At 37.1% G+C, this 24466-nt stretch overlaps 1 protein-coding gene across 3 annotated transcripts in view; it reads left to right on the plus strand.

Annotated features, from left to right (window-relative positions):
• The window catches only part of VCAN (versican), a 120195-nt gene that overhangs the window by 78805 nt on the left and 16924 nt on the right, over positions 1–24466 (plus strand). For all 3 annotated transcript variants that reach the window (XM_030324106.1, XM_030324100.2, XM_030324113.2), the window contains 3 exons: positions 391–504; positions 5477–5635; positions 6898–6980. In XM_030324106.1, coding sequence (XP_030179966.1) covers positions 391–504; positions 5477–5635; positions 6898–6980 — 356 coding nt within the window. The remainder of the gene's footprint in view (positions 1–390; positions 505–5476; positions 5636–6897; positions 6981–24466) is intronic.

A 24466-nucleotide genomic window follows, 5' to 3' on the forward strand; every position in this document is an offset into this window, starting at 1 on the left:
AGGTAATCAAAGCAGGAGCCAGGACTGAGTGTGGGAAGCCCATACAATTCTTTATCAGTTTCAGCATTCATGTGACTCATCTAAAAGCAATGGAGACAATGACCCTCTTATGAATAACTTTGAAATTTTCCTCGAGTTGCCAGATTTGGCAAATGAAACGCAGGAAGGTCAGTTAAATTTTAATTTCAGATAAAAAAAGAAAAGAATAAATTTTTATTGTAAGTAGGCCCTAAATATAGCATGGGGCGTATTTATACTTAAAAATTATTACTAAATCTGAAATTAAGATTTAATTGGCTGTTCTGTTCTTTATCTGGCAACCTTATACTAAATGGGATCCTTTGACCTCTTCTGAAAATACTTTTGTGGGCTTTTATGATTTTATTTCAGATTTTGATGAATGTCACTCTAACCCCTGTCGCAATGGAGCCACATGTGTTGACGGTTTTAATACATTCAGGTGCCTCTGCCTTCCAAGCTATGTTGGTGCACTTTGTGAACAAGGTAAGAGCTGTTGCAACATTTGGAGGATGAAAATTATTGATATTTCATTTCAAATGTTACTTCTAGACAGCTTTTTGTCATAATTATTTGGGTGTTTTTAGCAATGTTGACTATATGGCATATTTTTTCCTGCAGGGGAAATTCACAGGTTACCTAACTATGTAAGGTTTCCTTATGTGTCTGTCCGTAGCTCACAACACCTGAAAAACAGTGTTGACTTGGTCACTGATGTTTTGTTGATAAAATAGAATTGCAGACAGGAACACTTAGCTGAATTTCAGAACATCTAGCCAACAAAAGGAGCGTTGTTGTAAGTATTCTTCCTGAGGACAAACTAGGCATTGACCTTAATCCATCTTTGTGGCTTGTACCAAGGAGTATGGAATTCAATATTGGTTGCCTTTATTTTCTTCTCCTAAGCGCTTGAAGGTCAATGGGCTTATTTTTCATAGGTAATCACCTCTGGAGAATGAATTGTTATAGTTGTAGAATACATTAGCTTTGGCTTGGCAAACATTATGTAAAAGGTATTATAAATCTGCTCAACCCGGAGTTTTCTTACTAAAGAAGCATCTACTTTTTCTGAATGAAACAAAGGCCTATGTTCAGGATTGCTTGAATCTCATGATCCCTGTAATTTGTATTTTATGGCCAACCTGAGAGTGTATTTTAGGTGGTTAATGGTAACATTTCTTAGTCATCAATCAGAAACACATTGCATCCTCAGCTTTGAAATGTCTATTTCCTTTACTTAAAGTCATACAGTGGTTTGGCTTTGAACAAAGTGCCTAGTGCCAAACTTCTGTTCCACCAGACAGAACGAAAATGTATTAGACGCTCAGACACATTGGTCTGGCCCCACATTCTGCTTTGCAATGTTAATCCAGACGTCACCAGAGTTAGAACAAAACTGAAAGCAGCATGTATTGAATTGCCAAAGAGGATGGGTGATGGCTCCATTTTTAGGTGGTTTTTTTTTTTTCTTTCTCTCTATTGCATAGGATGAATCTGTTTTAGAATTTGAAAGGTAAATATGCAAATTGACTAAGCAAGATCCTTTTCTTAAAGAAAACAGTAAGAAAGATACCATTTTTTGAAGAAAACAAAAGTGTGAGATATGTGAAACATCAGCTATCTTAAAATGATTCTGGCTTCCCTTAGTTCAAGTCCAAGGAGCAATTCAAAAAATCATTCATTCAACAAATGTTTACTGAGCACCTACTATCTTCCAAGTGCTGTCCTGGGCACTGGAAGTAGAACTTTGAGCAAAACAGACAAGGTCCCCAATCTTGGTGACTCAGTGTAATTCTTGGCAGGGAATAAAAAGAGATGTTATTTGTTGAATGCCTTGTAGTTTACCAGATGTTTCCAGGTACATCATTTTGTTTAGTTGACAGTATTTCTTTGTGGGAAGTGGGCCAGAAATTGAGGCTCAGAAAGGAAAAGTGATGTGTTCCAGGTCACACAACTAGTAAATTAGAGAGTGGGGAAAATGAACCTAGGCTGCTTTATAAAGCCCAGATTTTTCTTGATATCTTCACACTTCAAAAGTAACTCTTATGGATAAGCATTTTATTTATGTCTATCTTAAAAAGGTTTTGCTTTTTTTTCCTCTCATTTCTGGTGCCACTAGCTTTCGGGTACATTCTATTTTGTCTTAAAGCAAGTGTACTTTCATCCACATCATTTGCTGAGAAACAGCTATCCCAGTCTGTTTACCCGATTGCAGCTGTGCTCCTGTGATTTATTGCCAGGACACTGAAAGATTTTTTTCTCCTCTTTTCAGGTTGCCTAAGAACAAATATTTTTTTCATTAACAGCATCATTGTTGTCTAAACAGTTTTCTATCCAAATTTTAGTGATGACTATGTTGTTTCTTCAGCTGACCCTTTCTTCTCTGCATTAGTAACTTCCCAAGTCCTAGTAACTCTGGAATAGGGGAAATGTTTTGGTAGAGTGATAATGGAAATAAAATTCTAGAAGGGGATCTTACAACAGTATGGAAACAATTCTGTACACACAGATTGCCCCACACTAAAGTCATTGATACAGCTTGCCAGCAAGGAGTGCCTAAATGTTAACAGTTTCTTAAGGCTTGATGGCTATATGTCACAGATGTTGAAAATGTTACCTACATGACATAAAGAGAATACATTTTTAGTAAAATTGCTCTAAAGTGATAGTCTTGGCTTCTGTAGCCATGCACCAGAATTATTGTACCCTTCCTTACCATAGCCAGCACACCCAGGCAAAACTGAATCTGGGTCTTCATCATGTAATCTATGAGTTGTAGTAGTTTTAAAGCATAAGAAGAATTTCTATATGTATGATTTTTAAGAAAATATCATCCAAATGTGTTTCTTTTAATAAATGAAATGTGTATCGTGTTATTTTTAGATGAGATTGGAAGAACAAACAGGCTGCTTCCAATAACCCCTATCAGAATAGCATCCTTAGGAGATGCTCTTTGACACCTAGTCCTTCCTTACATATTTATTGAACGCATAAATAATAAAAGTTATGTAAATCCATATCGATATTTGATTTTTTTCAATAAAAAGTTTATTGAGTGGCATTTGCACATATATTCATAATCATCAGGATTGTAAATCTATGGTTTCAATAGTACAGATGAGGGGCGCCTGGGTGGCTCAGTTGGTTAAGTGGCCGACTTCGGCTCAGGTCAAGATCTCGCGGTCCGTGAGTCCGGGCCCCGCGTCGGGCTCTGTGCTGACAGCTCAGAGCCTGGAGCCTGTTTCAGATTCTGTGTCTCCCTCTTTCTCTGACCCTCCCCTGTTCATGCTCTCTCTCTCTGTCTCTCAAAAATAAATAAATGTTAAAAAAATTAAAAAAAAATAGTACAGATGAATAAATAAATACATACATACATATATATGTACATAAACAAACATACAAACAAACTTCCAGTTTGGACCTGGGTTCTGATAGAAATATACTCACCTGTTAACTGAGAAAGGTGTTGTAGCAATGATGTGGTTGTGCATCTAAATTTTATGATCATTTAGGATTTTTGGTATAAGGGAAAACATATGTAACGATAACCTATTTTAATGATAAAAGACAAAGAAAGAAAACTGGACTAAAGCCATTGGGTTAATAGAGGATATGAGTGTGTAGAAGAATTGTTTTAAACTTCCTATTCAATAAGTTAAGGATCCTCTAGAATTTTAAGCTGTCTTAAATAAAAATTCCCATGGTTAAGGAAAGCTATGCTTTTATAATATCACATTATTGACTTTGGCAGAAAGAGTTTTCTAAAATTCTTTCCAATTGTCCTCCCCTATAAACTAACTCCCTCTTATATGAAGATTCGTTTCCTCCCCACCCCTCCTGCCTCACCTCTAAATTCTTCCACATGAATATTGCAAAAGGAAAATTGCTACATCCAAGTAGCCAAATTACATTTCATTCTTCGGGGCTGAATGCTACTTTTATACCAAACCATCTAACTGTGTCTCTAGTCCTTTCCTATGAGATTTGGTGGTCTCCAAACAACACTTGAATAAAACTTAAAACCTCCAGTGCACGTTATTTAAACCAATTAGTCAGCTGGCTGTAACTAACAAGACTGGATAGACTAAACTGAAATACAGACTGCTCCCAGAGATGAGCTGCATCTGTTGTATGACTATCGTCTAAATCCTTGGAGCCAGGAAAACATTAAAATCTCTCAGAATTCATACTTTCCCACAATTATAGAAAGGGGAATAAATGGTGTGAGAGTCAGGAGACAATTTGACTATCAATTTGGCCACTAAGCCTGACCTATAAAGCAAACATTTATTTCATCTAGTAGGATTTTGTTTCCTTCATCAACTAGTAAGATTAGGGGATGGGGGGATGGGTTAATAGGTAATGTGGGAAGTTTTCCTGGTACCTAAAATTCCATAAGCATTGCAGTTTTGTTAGTTCTTATGTGTAACTAGTTCAGTATGTTTGTGAGATATGTTTTGTGATAGTCAAAATCATTTCCATTGCTCATCATTTAATACGTACACTTTAACCCCACCTGTGAGTGGATGAGTCTGAGAGAAGGTTGCCGGTGACAAGGCGGTGCTATGAGCAAGGCTGCTTTCCTGTGAAAATATTTAAAAACTGGCAATCTAGAATCTCTATAGAAGGTATAGCTGCAGCTTACTGCCTGTTTAAAATTTAGGTATATTTGAAAAATGTTCTCATCCCACCAGGATACTGGTTATGGTATGCTTGTTACAAAAGAGAAAAAAAATATGCATATGCATGTGTGGCGTGATGGGATGTGACTTCTGCTATTTCTTTCTAAAGAAACTTAAAATCATGATGCATTTGCACAAGGAGTTACCTATACTTCCTGTCCTTTGGGGAAGAAGGCACGCAATCCTAGCTGTATCCCATCCTAGCTGTATCCCAGAAGCTGCCTACCGATGAAGAATTTTATTTTCTCTCGTTGTAAATCTTACTTGACAAGATCCCGTGGCCACCCAGCTATCTCTCTGGGAAGTGGTAAAGGAACTACTTCCAGAGACTTTGAAGTCCTTCTTCAAATAGAGCATTCATAATCCTATTAGCCGGAATTCTTATCTTATCACTTGAATGATTCTCTTCAGAAAAGTTGTGTTGGTAAGGACTTAGCCCCAGTTGCTTCACAAATGAGTCAGTAGACATTGCAGCCTAAGAAGTTTTGTCTGGCCCCTCTTCCAGTTTTCTTTCCTGCTGAAACTGGCTCTAATCAAGGAAACTGCAGTTAGATACTGACTTTTCAGTCCAGAGATGTACAGTCACCCGCTAGGCTGGAATCAGTTGGGCTATCATTATCATACTTTCTTCATCATCGTGATCAAATTTTCTTCATATGTAATTTCAGGGACATTGCATTGATACTGGCTTAGGTCTTCTTACTAGCACTTAGATCCCTGAGGCAAGATGGAATGACCTAGGTGAGTTTAATAAGCTCCTGCCTTGTTTCTTCCAGACACAGAGACGTGTGACTATGGCTGGCACAAATTCCAAGGGCAGTGCTACAAATACTTCGCGCATCGGCGCACATGGGACGCAGCTGAAAGGGAATGCCGTCTGCAGGGCGCGCATCTTACAAGCATCCTGTCTCATGAAGAACAGATGTTTGTGAACCGTATGTAGCAAGCATACTAAGGTTTTGAAGCTCACTCAGTGTCACCATCTTAGTTTTCTTTGCATCTAACTGAACAGAAGTAGCATTCTCCGTTGCATTTTGATTTACTAAGTCCCTCATCTGAACTACTTAAAAGCCTCTCTCCTACATGAGTCCCCTACTTTGAGAAATACTCACCTCTCACATAGGAAGGCATTTCCTGATCTGCCAGCAGTAGGTGAAACAGCACCCTGTAGGTTGAGTCACATGAAATTGCTATTTGATCATTTTTTGACTTACCAAAATGGCCCCTTCTTATGGTTCCATCTCATTCTTCTCAGCTGCTGTCGTAGTTTCTATTTTGAAGATGTGCATATGTTGTCTAAAGTTAAAGACAAAATTGTTTCCAGTTATTTTTATCCCACTAATTAAATCTGAATTTGTAATAGCACCCTAATCCTACCCTCGGCACAAAATTGGTTCTTATCCACACCGCTAATGGTTTTAAGCCATAGAAAGTGGGCTTCATGTTAAGGGCATGAACAAATGGAGACTGAAAGCTAATGAAACTTACTACCAGAGCTGTTGAATAACTCCTTAAACTAGAACAAAGAGGAGAGCAGCTTGCTTTTATGTAGCGAATATGTAGAAGTTTTTTGCTTATGAAGCATTGTTTGATGCTCTGTTAAATATGTTCTCATAAAGCCTGCTATCTTTTAGAAGTTTGATAGTTAATTTGCGATTTGGATGGAGGTTCATTTAACTTTTTTGCATGGTATTCTTGCCAGTGACTCATCTATGATGAAAGTAATTATTTTTGAGGATAATTTTGCAGGACTATCTGGTGTAGGTATTCATTGTTTGAAATGCTTTGAGAAAAAACATGTGGCTTCCAAAGTGAGGCTAGTATGGGAATGATCTGTCACATTTTATCAGGTCACTGAATTTTTGCCAATGGCATAGCTTAATAAAAAAATGGAAAGTTTTTATCATGAGTAAGGCTGGAAAAAATATTTAATTATAGGAAACTGCTAGGGAAATTATTTTCTTATGTCTGATATTTTAATGTTTCTCAATGTTTGTGAATTAGCTTTTTAGTTTAAAGCACACTGGGCAGAAGAACAAAAGATAGTTAGACTATGAGAGATTTTTATGAGCAACTAAACAAAAATCCAGCCAGGAAAGAGGATGCATGATTCACTCTGAAAATAATTTTCTTTAATACATTTCATCCATATATGGGAAAGGTAGTAAAAATATCTGTGTTGTTTCCCCTCTCTTAGGTGTGGGCCATGATTATCAGTGGATAGGCCTCAATGACAAGATGTTTGAACATGACTTCCGTTGGACCGATGGCAGCACACTGGTAATGTTGACTGTGCATGAAAAATGATACCAATTCTAGGACCTTGGTACTGTGTGCTGATTGCATGTTACAGAGGGTGTATTTGACTGGAGACCAGTTAAGTGACTTGATCAGGGTCACTCAGTGAAATAAATGAGTGTTAGAATGGAGTTCCATGCTAACTGATCCACAAACAGTGCTCCCATCACTGTGGCTCTCTTTGAAAGAGCAGCACATCAGACTCTGTTGAACTGGAAAACCACATAATCAGCAGAATTGCCTTAAGTTTGTCTTTCAGATGGTTATCTTTGCTTTTTATAGCTTCAAAGGAAAAAGGGAAAGAATAAATGTAAGAGAAAAGGCCTTTAAAAAAATACCTTTCTCTCTTACATAATTTCACTGGAAATCTGCTATATGGCGTGGCTCATTTTTATCCAAACCAAAATGCTCATTTTTTTTCATCTTAAGAAAGATTGTTGAATTATGATCTTGTGGATTTTCTTCCACTCAAACTGCTAATTACATAGTTTTGAGCTTTCTCTGCTTCTTAAAGAATGACTTGGTAATACTGGCCAGAGCCTTGAGTAGGCTGAAATGAGATTCTTAGGACTGCTGAACCTGTTTTGAGTCACTATTCTAGATACATGTGAGTGTAATTTTTTTAGAAATAGTTCAAGTGTGGTTAGCTATACTAGTGGTTCTAGGCCCTGGCTGTTCATTGGAATCACCTGGGGAACATAATTTAACAACTGGTGCCTAGGCATCAGCTCAAATTCATTAAAGCAAAACCTCTGGCAGCTATATTTTCCACATGCTCTCCAGGTGATTCTAAAATGCAGACAAGTTGAGATCCACTGGGCTAAACGATAGGTATAAATTCAGTTCTAAATTAGATGAATAGCAGGAAAAATTGAAAATAATTTTTAAGCTCTTATGTTTAAATTTCATTCATTACCTGCCACTCATCTGGATGTAATGAGTTTGGCCAAACGTAAAGTTCGTCCTAGAACAGATGCCGAAATAACCTCTGCTTTTGGAACTTCTACTCTGTTCGAGAAAGCTTTTCTGTGTTGTTGTGGACATACCACTCAGGTTCATCTCTGTGTCAGTTGCCATACTCAGCATTTTGCATGTGTTTATTCCCCCATAATAATCTTTAAGAGAGGTATTAAGTGTTTTACAGGTAAAGAGAGGGAAGGTCAGTTAGGTTGAGATTTTTGCCCAGAGTCACAATTCTATTAAGTGGCAAAGTCAGGATGTGAACTCAGGCCTGTCTCCAAAACCATGCTTTATTCTGGCTGACACGTCCTTGATTTGAAAAGGTATCCCTTATTACATTTTGCTTTGAGCAACCCTAAAATAAAGTCTGGCTTACCCTCTCTCTGTCATCACTCCTTATGTTTAATCAGCACTATTTGCCATTCAGGTTCATAAGTAGGTTCTTTGGCAAGATGCAGAAAAAATAGGGAAGGTAGATTGTAAAATATATTCCCAATAAGATCTATCAACCATATCCTCTGGATCAATACTCATTGTTCTCTCATTGTCCCAAGTGGATGGTATATCTGCAAAAGTTGCATCTGTGTGTTTTTGTTTTGCTAATATAGACAAATATTTCAGGGAGGATAATTTTGGTCAGTTAGATTAATGGTGATTGGTATGGTGTGAATCCTTCTGTATTTGAATTGTAATTGAAGATAAACTATTTTGATTTTACTTATAATGTGTATGTGAATATAAAATTAAATGATTTTTTATGTATGTTATAGATAGTGAAGACTTTTTATAATTTTGCAAATGTATTTTATACAGTATAGGCATTTAACGAGTTTTCTTTTGTTGAATGAATACTTCAGTCCTATGGGGTAACTTGAGTCTTAAGAACCACCATTAAGTCTTCCTCCCACACATGTTCCTTTACACATAGCCCACTGAAAAGTACAAGTCCTAGGAGGTCCCATCTGTATTACAGAAGTTAGAACGCCAAGAACTCAGGTAGGGCTCTGGTTGGTGCTTATTTGTTCCTTGCAGACCTTAACCACAGCTTATCTGAAAGTGTGCCTCTATGTTCCCGCTCTGAGCCTGGCATTTGGCGAGCTGTGGTATATGTAAAGTCTGCCATTTGCTACATACTGACCTGATCAGGCCAAGTCCCCAACTTCAATTTCTCATTGGTTCTATGGAACTGATTTGTCTGTTTTCATTCTTAGAATTTTTGTGTGTTACAACATGTTTATTCTGGTCATTAGCAGTTCAGCTTTTCAAAGAAGTGGTTTTCTTGCCTGCTTTTTACTATTTATGGTGTCTAGGACAAGGCCCTTATACTACCTATGAACTTGGTTAATGACACTGAATCTTGACTTCTAGCTGGCAGCTGGGTGAGGTCTGTAAAACATCTTAGGGAATGTTCCTTTCCTGTCAAATGCCATTCAGGTGAGCTTGATTCATCAGATGTCATTATTCCACTATGCCAAAGCAAGCCAAGTCAACTTTTTTTTTTCTTTTTTCTTGTGGTCTGTGTCCATTAAGTTTCAATGGACTGTGAAAAATACTGTATAAAAATAACTTAACTGCCATTTCCATGGCCTAGACTGGTCCTAAACTTGGTAAGTAAGCAAGAATTGCACTTTGCAAGAGAGAAATATATTGATCTTCCTAGGAAATTTTCAGGGGAAGATAACATGACCTCATGTAGGTAACTGTACAGTGTAAACAAGAAACTTACCCTAAATGAGTTCACGTTTTTACATTGAAACCTAAGGATTATGAAGAGAGCATCAAGTGAGGGTCTTGGTTTGAAGAAGTGAGCAGATGAATTACATAAATAAGCAAAGCGTATCAAAGAAACAATACAAGCAAATCTAGAAAGCACTCTGACAGACCCTTGGTTTCTTCTTAATTCCCTCTTTGTGTCAAATAAAAGTGTGCTAAGGAGTGTCCCTAACTTTGAACATTTTGAAACAGAAAAGACCATCTGCCCAACAGCCTGTCTCCCTCCCATCTGACTGATCTCTGGCCCACTCTGCTTTTGTAACCACCCTCGCCTCTATCCCTTCCTTTCTGACACAGCCTAGGTGTCTCTTAAACTCGTTTGTAGTTCATTCTGCAGCCACCATCCCCTTAACAGGTTCCATATGTTTGCAGGCTTTGAATAAAATAGTTCTTCTTTGTTTCGCTGTTTACTCCAAATGTCTTGCCTTTGAAAAGATCCCTAATAGTAAACTCTACATCGGAGAAAGCAGTATCCGCTTACACTTGGAAATGGTGTTACCTTGACTGTGTGCAATTTTAAGGACTTTGTTTATGTTTTAGAGTGATTTCTCCCTTCTCCCCTTTGCCCCCATTTTTTGTTTGAAAGATTTATTAGAGCTTATTCTTCTTGGGAGGTAGAGCAGTATTAAAACAAAAAGGACCTTTGATATTTACTGTATATTATCTTCTGTTATTCAGCCTTACAATTCAGTAAAAGCAAACAAGTTTCTATTAGGTTTTTCAGTCTCAATAATTTCTTTTCTTAAAATAATTAAGCTGCTCTGCTTCAATAAACTTGCAGTATAATTATATCGTAGTTAACAGGATTATGCTATATCGCGAGATGTCGATTTATATGCTTGTACTACATTAATAGTGTTATTTGGCCAAGTTATCTAAATTGCCCTTGTTCTTCAGATTCTGATTGATTCATTCCACGTTATTGGCCTCTGTAATATGGTATGGATAACATGCCAAATTCTTGCTTTTGTTGTATTTTCAAAATCTTTTTTATTATCATTTGGGGGGTTTACCCAGTAAGTTTCACAAAAGTGTACTCAGAGGGAAATTGGGTCTAGCCTTAACCTTTGTGATTTTTATTAAGGTTATTTTCTCCTAACACATTCCAGTTTTTATTTTCTCACTAGGTTTTCTAATAACCAGTCACACTTCGTGTCTTAGTTTTCTATTGACGAGTTGTTCTTTAACTTGACTATTGATCTCTTAATAGCGAAATGCCCCAAGTACTTTATTAGAAACTCAGACAAATAACTTCAGTAATGAATAACTTCACTTGTCACCCAAGTGATGTCTTCAAAGACACTAAGTTAAACTATCCAAGTTAAATACACATTAAAGCTGGCAAACTTAAACAAACATTTCTTATCTAGCTTCCATACTTTTAGTTGAGTTTTAAGTTCTTTCTTTAACCTAATTGTTAAATGAATGACTAGTCTGAAGTGTTTCCCCCAGATATGTTTCCAGTGCCTATGACCTGCCCTTTCCCTTACTATGAACTCTTGTTACTCTCTTCCTGAAATCCTGCAATATCTTCCTCTTGCCTTCAGTATAAAATTCTAATTATGAGCCTGGCATACCAAGCCCACTATTCCACCTGCCACTTCCTAAGCAATATCATCTCAAAATACTCACATTTCCTGGAATAAGCCGTGACATCTAACTCCTGAGGATCTTTGCATACTCTTGCCCTAGTGCTTAGAATAATTTTATTTAATAAATGTTCATATGCCTTGCTTAGGCAAGGGTCTCCTTCCAGGAAGCCTTCCCAGTTGACTGTGACTAAGAGCTCCTCTACTTGTTCCAGAAGCCTCTTGTGTCCTCTTTGCATCTGACCACTGACCTCCGTGGGGCTAATTTCCTCACACTGAGCTTTCTGAGGCAGGGATTAACCTTCATTTCTATTTTTTCAGCACCTAGTGGAATTGTTGACAAAAATAGATACTTAATGTTTTTTGAATGCTAATTAATATTTTTTAATGTTTATTTTTGACAGAGGGGCGGGGGAGAATGTGGGCAAGCAAGGGAGGGGCAGAGAGAGAGGGGGACAGAAGATGGGAAGCAGGCTCTGAGCTGACAGCACAAAGCCCAACGCAGGGCTCAAACTCATGAACCATGAGATCATGACCTGAGCTGAAGTCGGACTCTTAACCGACTGAGCCACCCAGGCACCCCTGAATGATAATTAATATTTATACATTGCTCAATCATCTTATTCTGTTATGTTCTGAATCATGAAATGACCAATTAAGTCTTTTGGGTGAATCACTTTGTGACAATTCTTGTTTATCTAAGTTAAATATTTAATTTAATGTTGTACCAGTATGAAAAACATTAAAACATAATAGATGAGATTTCAAAAATGGTGAAAAAAAAAGCTCCCCCAAAACAAATATATATATATATATATATATATATATATATATATATATATATATATGGCTGAGTGTACTGCATCTTAGAGAAGTTATTAACCCAAAGGAAAACAGATGTGCCTACTGGAAATGATGACAGTTTTGTCCATGGTTGTCCCAAGAATACATTTACAATAAGCTCTGGGAAGAAAAAATGGAAAGCAAACCTTTCAGCCTCTGCCACCCCTGCAGGTTTGAGTTATATCAGGGCAGATTTTCCATGAAGCTTTAGGAAACCAACAATTACTCAAAACTTTGAAGGAGGATTTTTTTTTTCAAGATAGGCACATATTCTGTCATTATACTTTCTGCAGAAAAATTACTTAGAAAACCCATATTATCCAAATCCAAAATGTAGTAGAACACACAAAAGAAAATCTTATCCCTGAATGTTATTTTATTTTTTATAGTTTGGTTGACTAAGGATGAATTGGTTGCCTAAGGCTGGACAGAGCTTCATGTATTCATCCTCTATCTGAGTCTGTTCTTTCAAGCATAGAGGCAGCCAGACATGAGAGAACAGCATGGGATCATTTATACTGTCCTATCTATATATTTCCTAGCAAAAGCATTTTCACAACTTTCTGTACAACTACAGACTACAGACAACTGTCCATGGATAGCACAATCAGGCATTGGAAACTGTTAGGTGCCTTCATGACACTACTTTTTATAACATATCTCCCAAACAATTGGTTTAAATTCAACCCCTGGACCTCAGAGATTTAAAGCTGTTATCGTCATGCTCCCTCCTCTCTCTGACCCCCAGGCATAAATTCTCACAAGGGGAGAATTTGGTCCTTTCTCTCTTCTCTTTAGTGAGTTTTTGCAGCACCACTAAAGCTCACCCCTCACCACTGGGGATTGGATGCTTCAGTGGATCAGAAGCAGTTACTTCAAAGGAAAATGTCACCTTAGATAGTGTTGTGCAGAGGTTGAGGACTGAATAGAACTGACAACCCAGTTTCCTTTTAAAAATGTTGAGGAGCCTTGGAGTGTTTGATTTGTTTGGCAAGAAACGAAACAAAACAAAACAAAAAACCAAAAGCAAAACAAAAAGCAGAAACAAACAAACAAAAATCTTTCCATGTCTCTTTCACATTTTCCTTCTAGCATCTCTATTTTGTCCACACTCAGGCAAGCCCTGAAAGGCTGCTGGCTTGTCAGCTTCCTGGGAAGTAGCCACAGCCCTCTTCTCACTGTCCAGTACTATTAGAGGAAACAGAAAACCTTCCTCTCCTCCGCACTTGTCTAAATCTTTTCAGGAAGTTCTCAAACAAGTTACTAATTCACAGAACCATAAAGGTCTTATTTTCTAGCTCTAACCAGCTCATCTTGCCCCTCGATAGTTCTGACAGAGGTTGCAAAAGGCTAATTGGTAGCCTTTTGCACTTAAAAAAATACTACTTGAAAAATATTTCTGGAAGGTAACTGAATTTTGCCTTTTTTGTTTGTTCTCATCTTGGTAAGCATGTTCAGCACTGGCAAGCTAGCATACCTAGAATTTGGGACACCCGGTCACCCTCCTGGTTAGGGTTGATGCATGAGAATCGCCAGATTTGTGGATGGACTTTAAATACAGAGACCCCTTTCCTTTTTTCATAAATAAACTCATCAGTCTGTCAAGCAAAGTATTGTGAGAAAAACCAGCTTTGAAAAAAGGTAGAAACAATGAAGAAATAGCCCTTAACTCAGGAATAAACACTTAAAAGGGGCAGAGAAAAGGAGTAACAAGTTGCAGGCCATAAACCATTAATTTTTTTTCTACAGGAAGGTATCATTATTACCCTTTTATAAACACAAAGGTTACTCTCCTCCTCCCTCTCCCAGATGTCTTGGACATTGAAAAGAGAATAAAGAGTATGAGCTAATTCCCAGTGTTTTCTAAACTCGTTTGTAGGTTTCTGCTCATTTGAAAGGATTGTCCATGATTTGGCAGAAAACAGTGCAAAACAAAACCCCCGAACTGAAAACTTAAGTTTTACTTTGTCTACCTGAAAACATTAGAAAATGTTCTGTAAAGTGTTTGCAGATGGATATGTGTCAGCTGTGGTGTGGTTTGAGATCCAAGTCAGATGCCACTTGTCTGTGAACAAGTCACACCGCATATCAACATTAATTTAATTATGTTAAACTTCACAGACTTCATTATATTAACCTAAAAGCCAAGGAAAACATATGCTGTTTCCTCATCCTTTAACACATTACTCATGAGTGGAAGAATTCTCAGTTTCTGTTCTGCCCAAGACCATTCAGCTCTTAATAAAAATTTTTACTTGTGTTGCAGTTCAGTTTGATTTGAAACCAAGAACTGGTTCCTGTGATTCTACGTGTGAAATATAACCAGTCATAGAAGTTCTGGAACACAAAACCCTCATCTCCTCCTTGCCTTTACTTGCGCGCAGATATCTAGTGATAGGTGACAGGGCTGGAAGAACACTTACCATCACTGGAAAATCATTTCATAATTGACAAGATTCTCCTTAAAAAAAAAAAAAATCAATTCCTTCTCACAGATGCTTTCCCAGCAGCTCTATGAAACTCTAAAATCATGTACAGATATTTAAATTTAATTGCTAATTACTTTAAGGCAATTCATGGAAAAGGCAAACAAAACTGTGGAATGGGTTTTGGCAGTTTCCCACTGCATTTGGATCGTTAGCGCTTCCTGCCTGAAGACCTGCGCAAACAAGCTTGGGGTGAGGGAACCCACTGGCTCCTTCCGAGGTGGGGGTTAAATGCAAAGGGCTCCGTGGGGCTCTGCCTGCCCCTCCCCCATTCCAAGTGCTCTCGCGGTGGGAGGAACCAACATCCTTTAGAAAATGCTGTTGATAATTACAGCTTTGTAGGGCAGTGAGCTCACGCTATTACATGAGATTAGTGCTGTACTCAAGAGCTGCCAGATTGTCTCTCCCGCACAGAGACTTGCCAGCTAGGAAAATAATGGGCATGTTGCCATTTTAACAGCTATCAGGAGACCCCAAGTTAGTTTTTCTTCCCTTCAGCATATTCATGTTTGTAGGATCCAACTCCAGCCTACCAGCCCAGGGCAGTGACACAAAACAAATGTCTCTTTCTCCTTTAAAACAAAGCTGCTCTTTTCCTTTTTGTTGTTCAACTAAAAGACAACAGCAAGACTATAACCTCCCTTAAAACATAAATAAATAAGGACCCAGACTGGAGTAACGTTAAGCAAGTACAAGGATCAGAAGAGGTAGATCTCTATCTCGCAGGGAGGTCATTTGCCCCCTAGGAGTTGAATAAAGCAAAGTTAAATGTACCCCCCGCAGACCGAAAACAAACGCCTATTGTGCAGCATAGCCATCTAGGGGGAGAAAAGGCATTTTAAAGTTACCAAATGTTTTGATTTCTGTAATAAGTAGTGCTCCTCACTTCCTTGCAGATAACTGGTTGACCTATGTTCTGAAAGGCTGAGGGTAACCCAGAGTGGTTACTCTGAGTTCTTTATTTTGTGAAAAGGTGGTTTCTTATCAGCATACGTTTCAAACGTTTCAAACGGGTAAGCGGTCCTCTTGGGAAAGTGTTTCTATTTGTGGAGTTGGCTTTTATACTTTGTGGTTATCTGTTTCCCCTTGGCATCAGTGGCATTTGGCTAATACTTGTAGCTCTGAGAATACGGCCATGGCACTGTCCCTTGCAGGTGATGATAGGGGTTTGCACACAGAAGTCAGCTTTTAGTACAGGTACCACGTTTTATGGCTAGTCTAGGTAAGTTTTTACCTACAAAAAAAAAACAAAACAAAACAAAAACTAAATGTGAATCACACCGCGGGCAGTAATTTGAGCACATACGTGTTTGTTTATCATCTGCCCTGTTGTAAGGATTTGAGGTGGGTATTATAGATTTTACTTTGCTTCTGATGCAGTTTCAGCATTGACGTAAATATAAATAATCTGATAATTTTAAAAGAAAAAATGGAGAAAAATAAACTATTGTAGATAACATTCTAGTCAGATTGAAAATTCGGATTATAGCTGCCATGACCTGTAATGGAACAGAATGCAATCACGTTGTTAAATACTGTTTAGCTGAGGTCCGTCTTCTAGCAAAGTGTTCTTTTCATGCTTTCCCTCACAAAACTGAGAGAACATTTCACATATAATCATTTCATCTTGATACATGAAGTAAATAATCATGATTTGGGGGGGTATTGTAAATTCTGTTTTAAGTAACTTAGTTGGTAATTCATGATATATTAATGGATGGCTATCACCACCTAGTGGTCATATTGTATTTTGTGTTTCAAAACTTCACATACCCAGAATTCCACTTAGATCTACGAAGGAATAGTATTCCTGGTGAATTAAGTTCCTTTAGTCTGGAGTTTAAAATATACTATATACTTATTGTGAACCTGAAAGTTAAATGTGAAATTAGATAATTTTTCAAACGCAGCGTGAAGTTAACACACAGAGTCACATGCTTAGTAAAATCCTAGCAACTGAGGCAAATATTAGAGCCAATGTTTCTCATATCTTCACTTTATACACAGTAATAGAACACAATGGAAAGTTTTCCTTGGCAACTTACATTGGTATGTGAACCTAGAGGACATTTTTGGTTTTCTTATGAAAGCTTTTCACAGAGAATTAAATTAGCAGTGTTTGGGGGGAGGGAGAGTAGATAGAAAGCAGCGACTGGACTGTTAGATTTAGTATGTTCTCCCATCAATTACAATAAAATATTATGTCATAGGACAGCTTCACTGGGCAAATGTCAAGAATGGTTTTTACCAATGGAATGTGTGTGATTATTTAAATGTGCTTGGCAAAATCCATAATAGTTCTGAAACATAGAGACTTTAATTGGCCATTTAAGATAATTTAAATTATAGTGAATTTTAAAGAATAAAAAGTGACTGTATCTAAGCTGAAAAATTATAGCAAAAAGTGTGCATAGGTAGATGATAGTTATATAGATAGATGAAAGAAGGCCCTTGGCAGCTGCAGATTCAGGATTTCAAATTTTGCAGTTTCAGTTACACATGAGATACCCTGAAGATCCACAAGATGAAATAATTTGTACTTTTTTTTCTCAGGTGCAAATTTGAAGTGTACCTAGTGGCTGGCTAGTGTGTGAGAATTGTTCGATTAGCTATCAAATATGTCTAGTGGGTAGCTCAGTTTTTGCATTTCCAGAGGTCTACTGCTGTTTATTCTGCTAAACTTTGAACCATTTTGGATCATATTTATGGCGGGAACCTATCTGCCACCAGGTGTGTGGGAATAGGGACATTTCTAAAGATCTTAGATAATTCTTCCCTAGTGCCAAGAAGTTCTGTATTTGTAGGTGTGTGTGTGTGTGTGTGTGTATGTGTGTGTGTAATAGTGGTAAATATCACATTTGTGTCTCACAAAAAGATGAACTGCAATTTTATCTAGTGTCTGTGAAAATTCTGTTTTCTTTTTAATAGAGATGAAAAGAAATCAAGAGATTCTGAACAGAGTATCTAACTTTTTAGGAGAACTAGTTAGTGCCCAGTGATTATTCTTCATAGTTATTTGACCAAGTTAAGAAATCGTAAACTATCAATGAGAAGAATTTGAAATGGGTCAATGGGTCAAATATTATGGAGAAGAGTTAATTATCAATTAAGTTTTGATAGGACCTGTTGCTTTGTAAACTTCTCCCTTTCAAGAAGCTGATAAAAGAGATTTAAAAACAAGAGTTTAATGTTCTGGGGATTCTTTCTCCACTAGAAGTTGAAAGAAAGTTTTCATTTTTGAATCTTGTATTTTCAAAGTTTTCATTTTTGAATCAAATTTACAAGATTTATACAAAATTTTGACACAAAAAAACAAATACTATTTGGAATGTTGCATAGAGGGGTAAGAGTAAGTCATTCCGTGGTTGAGGAACCTTCCTTACTCCAGTTTTTCCTTTTCACCACCTAGCTGTTTGCATTTTTCTTCATAAATTGATTTGCTTACATATGTATCAAGTAGAAGACCAGCTGGGATAGGACTGTCACAGCAGTAACTGATTAATACTGGATATCCTGTTTCTTTTCTTTAACTGAGAGCCATGAACCCAAGCAAACTCCTTTTTTAAAGCAAAACAAAGCTTTTTTAGAAAGTCTATTTCTAAATCTTCTATATTTCTGAAACAATGGCTTTTTAACCTGGAAAAAAGGCAGTTTTCATCTCTGTGTAAGGAAAATGTCAATTAGTCGCATTGCATTTTTACCATCAATTTCTTTTGTTCGTGCTTGTGATACTAGTTATCTGCTGAGATGTTAGCGCCATTGATCAAGGCCCTGTGGTGTGTATTTTACAGATAAAAGATCCCCTGGTATCTCTGAATGATAGTTGGGACTCCTAGAGTCCCAACTATATATAATCAGAAATTCATCTTGAAAGGATGTTAAACTCTGTCTAACTTTAGTAGATTACTTTTGAAAGATAACTTTCAAAAGCAGACACTCCACCCCCATTCCCACCCCCAAACACACACACACTCTCCCCCCCCCCCCCCAGTGTGTTTATGGAATCCAGGGGAAGACTTGCAAAGAGCTGAGGAGAGAGAAGAGCTCCTTAGCTATGCTGCTTGACAAAAATTAGTCAAGTCCCTCTTAGGTCTGTGGAATTGAGGTCACTCTCTGAGAGTGAAGAATTTTGGCAGGCTGGGAGGTCCTGTGTTCTCCAGAAGACCTGCAGGTTAACTTTTTGCTTTTATGTTAATGTGAGACAGAAACAAATTATTGACAATAAAATACAGATTATTTGGAACAAAATAAGCTAAGTATTTACTAGGTTTGATAGATTTTGATGAGTAACTTAATTCAGTTCTGAGTTTTCCCTCTCAGTATTAAGATTGGTTCAAATGAGTTCTCTGGTTTGTAGAGATAATTTTCATGTGAGAGAACCATGCGTAGCTTTTGGGTTTTGGCCTGGGTTTTTTGAATCATTTTATGCCTTTGGCAGCTGATGTATTCAAATCCATTTGGGGGGAAAAAGAAAGAGAAAACAACTGAAAAGTTTCAAAATCCAGTTTAATTGAAATAGTTGTCTCTTTTGGCACTTTGGTTTTTTACAGAGACAGAGAACAGTCATTTAACGGGAACTCTAGGAGCAACTTTACCATATAATAGGCAACATTAAGCAGTTTCGTACTGGATACAAAATAATTATCTCTTAATAAAGTGCAAGTTTGTTATAGAACACGTAGAAAATTTTATATCTGAAGTGGCTTTCCTCTATATCAACTACTTAAGTTGTATGTCCTAATTTTCTCTGCCATCAGGAAAGAATGAAAATGCAAAGTAATTTACAGTTCTCTTTTCAGACATAGCCTTGATGTTATTCTGTTCCCTGGGGGAGGCAACGAGAGTTTGGGGTTTGGGTTGGAGAACATGAGTCTCGGAGACACAGACAAATGTGCAGAAGTCTGATCAGCATTTATTTTTGTCAATGGTGTTGAAATGAATTCTCCGTAAACTGTGCTGGCTTTTTGGCATATTTCTCAGTTTGCCTGTCCAGCCCTAGAAGAGGGTTGATCTAGGGTAGATCACCCAGGATGTTTGCTTATGATTCCAAATGAGGAGGAAAAAAATCAAGATGGGAGTAGGGCATTTTTCTCTGCCCATTCTGAGAACCTACATTTCTGTGTGTATAAGACACTGTCCATTTGAGAGAGGCTCTATTACATTCTTAGAACTTGGAATTGATTTCCTGAGGAGAGATCTCTTTCTAATATTTAACTTCAGTGAAAAAATATATTATTAAACCTGAAGTCAATGATTTATTTTTTTATACCCTTTACCCTGCAAGTGATATTAAAAATAAAGCTGTAAAGAATTCGGGAGGAAACAAAGAGTTATTCAGAAAACTGGAGTTTCCTTTGCTAAAGTTAGGTTGGCAATAACATGGAGCAAAATCAAAGCGTCTTAGCCAAAATAAATCTGCACAATGGAGCTATCAGATATGAGGTAATAGTGTGACATGCCTGTGGGTATCCAGCATTCTTGTAAAAACCACAGACCCAAAATTTGGTCCTGCACCATTAAGCCACAGTTCTGCCAAGCAACAACACAGAACGCAGGTTTTCAATCACTGTTGCAAGCCAAATGTAATTCCCACCAAAAACAATTAAATCTTTTACCAGAGGTCTGAGTCTGGGCAGCCTAAGCCCTGAGAATCACTTCAGTGGCATGGAATCTGAATCTCATTTCAGTGTGAAAATGAGGCAGTCATTGTTCAGATCAGGAGGAAAAGTCAGCTGCAAAATACATGGCAGGCCAGGAACTAGTAACTTGAAGTGATATTTGTTGAGGTTAGATTAGAAAAAGGTTAGCTAAGAAATTTAAAGTTCTTTCTGATAGCTGCATAGACCATCTTATAGTGTTCATTTTTGCTGATTAGAAAAATAATTCACGCTGTCTTTAGGGAAGTGGAAAATATATAAGAATATATAGAATAAACTATTACCTCCTCATATAACTTAGATATCTGAGAGTATGTGTAAAATTTGGATCATTGCATGTTTTTTGTATTTTGCTTTTCATTGCATATTTTCTGTATTTTGCTTTTTAATTTTAACTTAAAACTTCTTTTAGTATTTTCCATTTCCCTATATATTCTTCACAGACAAGATATACAGACTATATATATATATATATTCACTCTATAGATTTTTACCCATTTGCTGCTAGTATAATTAATATTTTAGATAAACTATTGTTCACATCTCTGATTATTTTTTTAAGATAGAATTTTAGAAGTGGAATTATGGGATGTAAGTGGTGGAACTTTTTGAGGTTCTCGATGTCTATCACCAACTGTTTTCCAGAATGGTTATTGTCTGTCTCACATATCATTTGCCAACAGTGAGCAACATCTTTGATTAGAAGTAGATGTGGGGGTGCCTGATTGGCTCAGTCGGTTGAGCATCTGACTTTGGCTCAGGGTCATGAAGTCATGGCTTCTGAATTCAAGCCCCACATAGGGCTTGGTGCTGTCAGTGTGGAGCCTGCTTCGGATCCTCTGTCCCTCTCTCTCTCTGCCCCTGCCTCTCTCTCCCTCTCTCTAAAAGAAATGAAACATTTAGAAGTAGACGTGGATAGGGTAGAATGCAACACACTCTGTTGTTCATTATTTCTAACTATCAAATTATTTATTAAACAATACCAGTGTGTGCCAGGCATAATTCCTGGCAATGAGGATAAGTAGTAAACAAGAGAACCCCAAGTTCCTGTCTTCAGTGAGCTTACATTCTATTAAGGAGAAAAAAAATACAATAAATAAATTATATAGGACATCGGAAGTTAATTGTTATGAAGACAAATAAAGCAAGAGATCTGGGAGTGTGTGTAGGGACAAGGACTCAGGGAGCATTACACAGTTTGCATATCCTGTGGATGTGTGGGAAAGTTTTCCACCTTTGAGGACTTTTTTACGTGTTTCCTGTAAGAGGTTAGTTAGAAAGTAACCTAGAAATGATTGAGCTCCAAAATTCATAAGTATTTGAGGAACTCTGGAACTTTGGCTATAGAAAATATCCAATACAGATCTTTGTTAGTTTTAAGGAATTCCTATTCCTTTGCTTATTAATTTAATTTAATTTAATTTAATTTAATTTAATTTAATTTAAATTTTTATTTTGATGCTGCTTTAATAGGTCTGTTAAAGACAACTTAGTTACATATCAGCAACAGGTTGAATATGACTTTTATTTTGCTTTGTCGCTCCATTTCCTGTTTCCTTGTTTATTATCTATCTAAAAGAGTAGCAAAAGCAAAAACAACAAAAGGCTTTATGGGTGGAGGGTAAGAGATGATAAGGGAAAGGAAGTAAGCAAAGAAAAGGAAAACAGAGAAATAATTAGCAACCCCTTTTAGAGCAAATGTCAGTTCCTGGCTTCAGGGAGACCTGCCAGTCAAAGGATCCTCTGATCTTCCTTCCCAAGGCCATCCAGGCAGTAACTCAGTGGTACCATTCAGGCTACTAGAGTTGGATTTCAATCCATTTAATTTCTGGATCTCCACCAGAAAAATAAAAACACCCTTCTGTGTTTTGGCAAAAACAAACAAACAAACACAAACCACACCTTTATTAAGCTTCCCTTGGTTCTTTGCAATTTTATCGCTTTTCAAAGACTCTTATATAGTGGGGATCTCCTTATCTCGATCTTAATTTTTGGCATGATTGAGGAGGATTTTAAAACAAAGCTAGGAAAAGAGGTTGAAGGAAAAGTAGCAGGTCTCTTAATCTGGAGGCTTTCAAACTTTAGATCTTCTCACAAATTATTTTATCAAAGATCAAGGTTTTTACCATACTTAAAAGTTTTAAAAGCCATTTGTTTTTCTGAGAAGAAAAATCAGATATTGTCTAGTATACTTATTATACATTTTTTAAAGATATAAAAGTAGCCACAGTGCTATTGGTTTGTTTGTTTGTTTGTTTGTTTGGCATGTTCTGAGTTGGAAACAACGGCTTTACTCTTACATACGACTCTTTTTTCTCTATCTTTCCTAAATAAAATACCTTAATTCAAGCCACAAACTTATTTTAAATTTAATTCAAGAAAAGACATAGATCTGTAGGACCAAGAAAGATAGTCATATCAGCCATTGCACACGAATCTGAATCTGTCCTTCTACCAAGTGAAGAAAGTTTGACTCTATCAGATTTGGTAGCATTAGATGTGATGTACAACATGATAGCAGGCAAAGCATATTGAAAAAGTGATTCTCAAGTTGATCCAGAAAGATGCTGAACAAACGTCCCATATCACATTCTAGTTATCAGGAGACCCAAGGCTAGGAAATTGCTCTCTTAATTATAGTCTGAAGTTTATAATTTTTCAACAGACATAGGGACTGTGTTTTTCATACAATTATTGATGATGGAGACAACATTTTAAGGTAACAAGAAATTGAATGTAAGCCCCAGAGCCCTGAGTGCTTAACATCTCAAAGTCCAAGTTTCTTCAAATCCTACTGGATTCTTGTAAGAGATAATGCATACCAAGCACCTAGGAGAGGGCTTCATCCATTATAGGTGCTGAATAAATGACAGGTGTTATTCTGATGGAAAGCAAAAGATAATTCTGGTTATAGTTCATTGCCCAGACTGGGAAATCAAAAGATACCATCTAAAGATACAGTTATAAAGATAACCAATAGAGGGGCGTCTGGGTGTCTCAGTCATTTAAGCGTCTGACTTTGACTTAGGTCATTATCTCATGGTTCTCTAGTTGGAGCCCCATGTTGGGCTGTGTGCTGACAGCTCAGAGCCTGAAGACTGCTTCAGATTCTGTCTCTCCCTCTCTCTGCCCCTCTCCCACGCATGCTCTGTCTCTCCCTGTCTCTCAAAAAATAAACATTAAAAATAATTTTTTTAATTAAAAAAGAAAATCAATAGAAAAACATAAAAGAAAAACAAATATATTTTTATAGTAAGATATATATATGACTTTTTATTATTTTTTAATATTTATTTATTTATTTTTGAGAGTGAGAGACAGCACAAGAGGGGGAGGGGCAGAGAGACACAGAATATGAAGCCGAGCCCCATGAGGAGCTCAAACCCACTAACCATGAGATCATGACCTGAGCCAAAGTCAGACACTTAAATGACTGAGCCACCCAGATGCTTAAATGACTGAGCCACTCAGACGCTCCTAGCAAGATATATTTTTAACAGTTTGTCTTTTGTATCAATATGCTTAACTGTGGTCAGTGTTCCAAATGAGAGAAAACAACTTCCAGATTTATATTGTAAAGCAAAACTTAACTGTATAGTGCATATAAGAATCACATCTAAAGCAGAATTATTCAGGGGTCACCTAGGTGCTCTATCGGTTAAGCTTCTGACTCTTGATTTTGGCCCAGGTCATGATCTCATGGTTTGTAGGAATGAGCTATGCGTCAGACTCCGCACTGTTAGTGTGCAGCCTACTAGGGATTCTCTCTCTGCCTCTCTGTCTCTGTCTCTGTCTCTCTCTCTCTCTCAAAATAAATAAAAATAAATGAATAAGTAAGAACTTTAATAAAAAAATAAAACAAAATTACTAAGGAAGGTTGAATATGAAATGATGGAAACATGTATATTGGGTAAGTATAAAAAATAAATTAGCAAATGTCTCAATTTTTCTTAACCAAATAAATGAATTTAGATAAAACCAATCAATTAAATAAGGCAAGAAAACATACTTTATAGTGGCAAAGAGGTAAAAGAAAGAATAAAAATTTTATTGCACTGTCATTATAATTACATAAAATTACATGTGCCCATAAGGGCTGGGAGAAAACATGACAGAGTGATGAGATTATGGATTTTTTTTTCTCTACTTCCACTCCCATT

This window comes from Lynx canadensis, chromosome A1 (genome assembly GCF_007474595.2).
Source record: "Lynx canadensis isolate LIC74 chromosome A1, mLynCan4.pri.v2, whole genome shotgun sequence".
NCBI classification, from domain to species: domain Eukaryota; kingdom Metazoa; phylum Chordata; class Mammalia; order Carnivora; family Felidae; genus Lynx; species Lynx canadensis.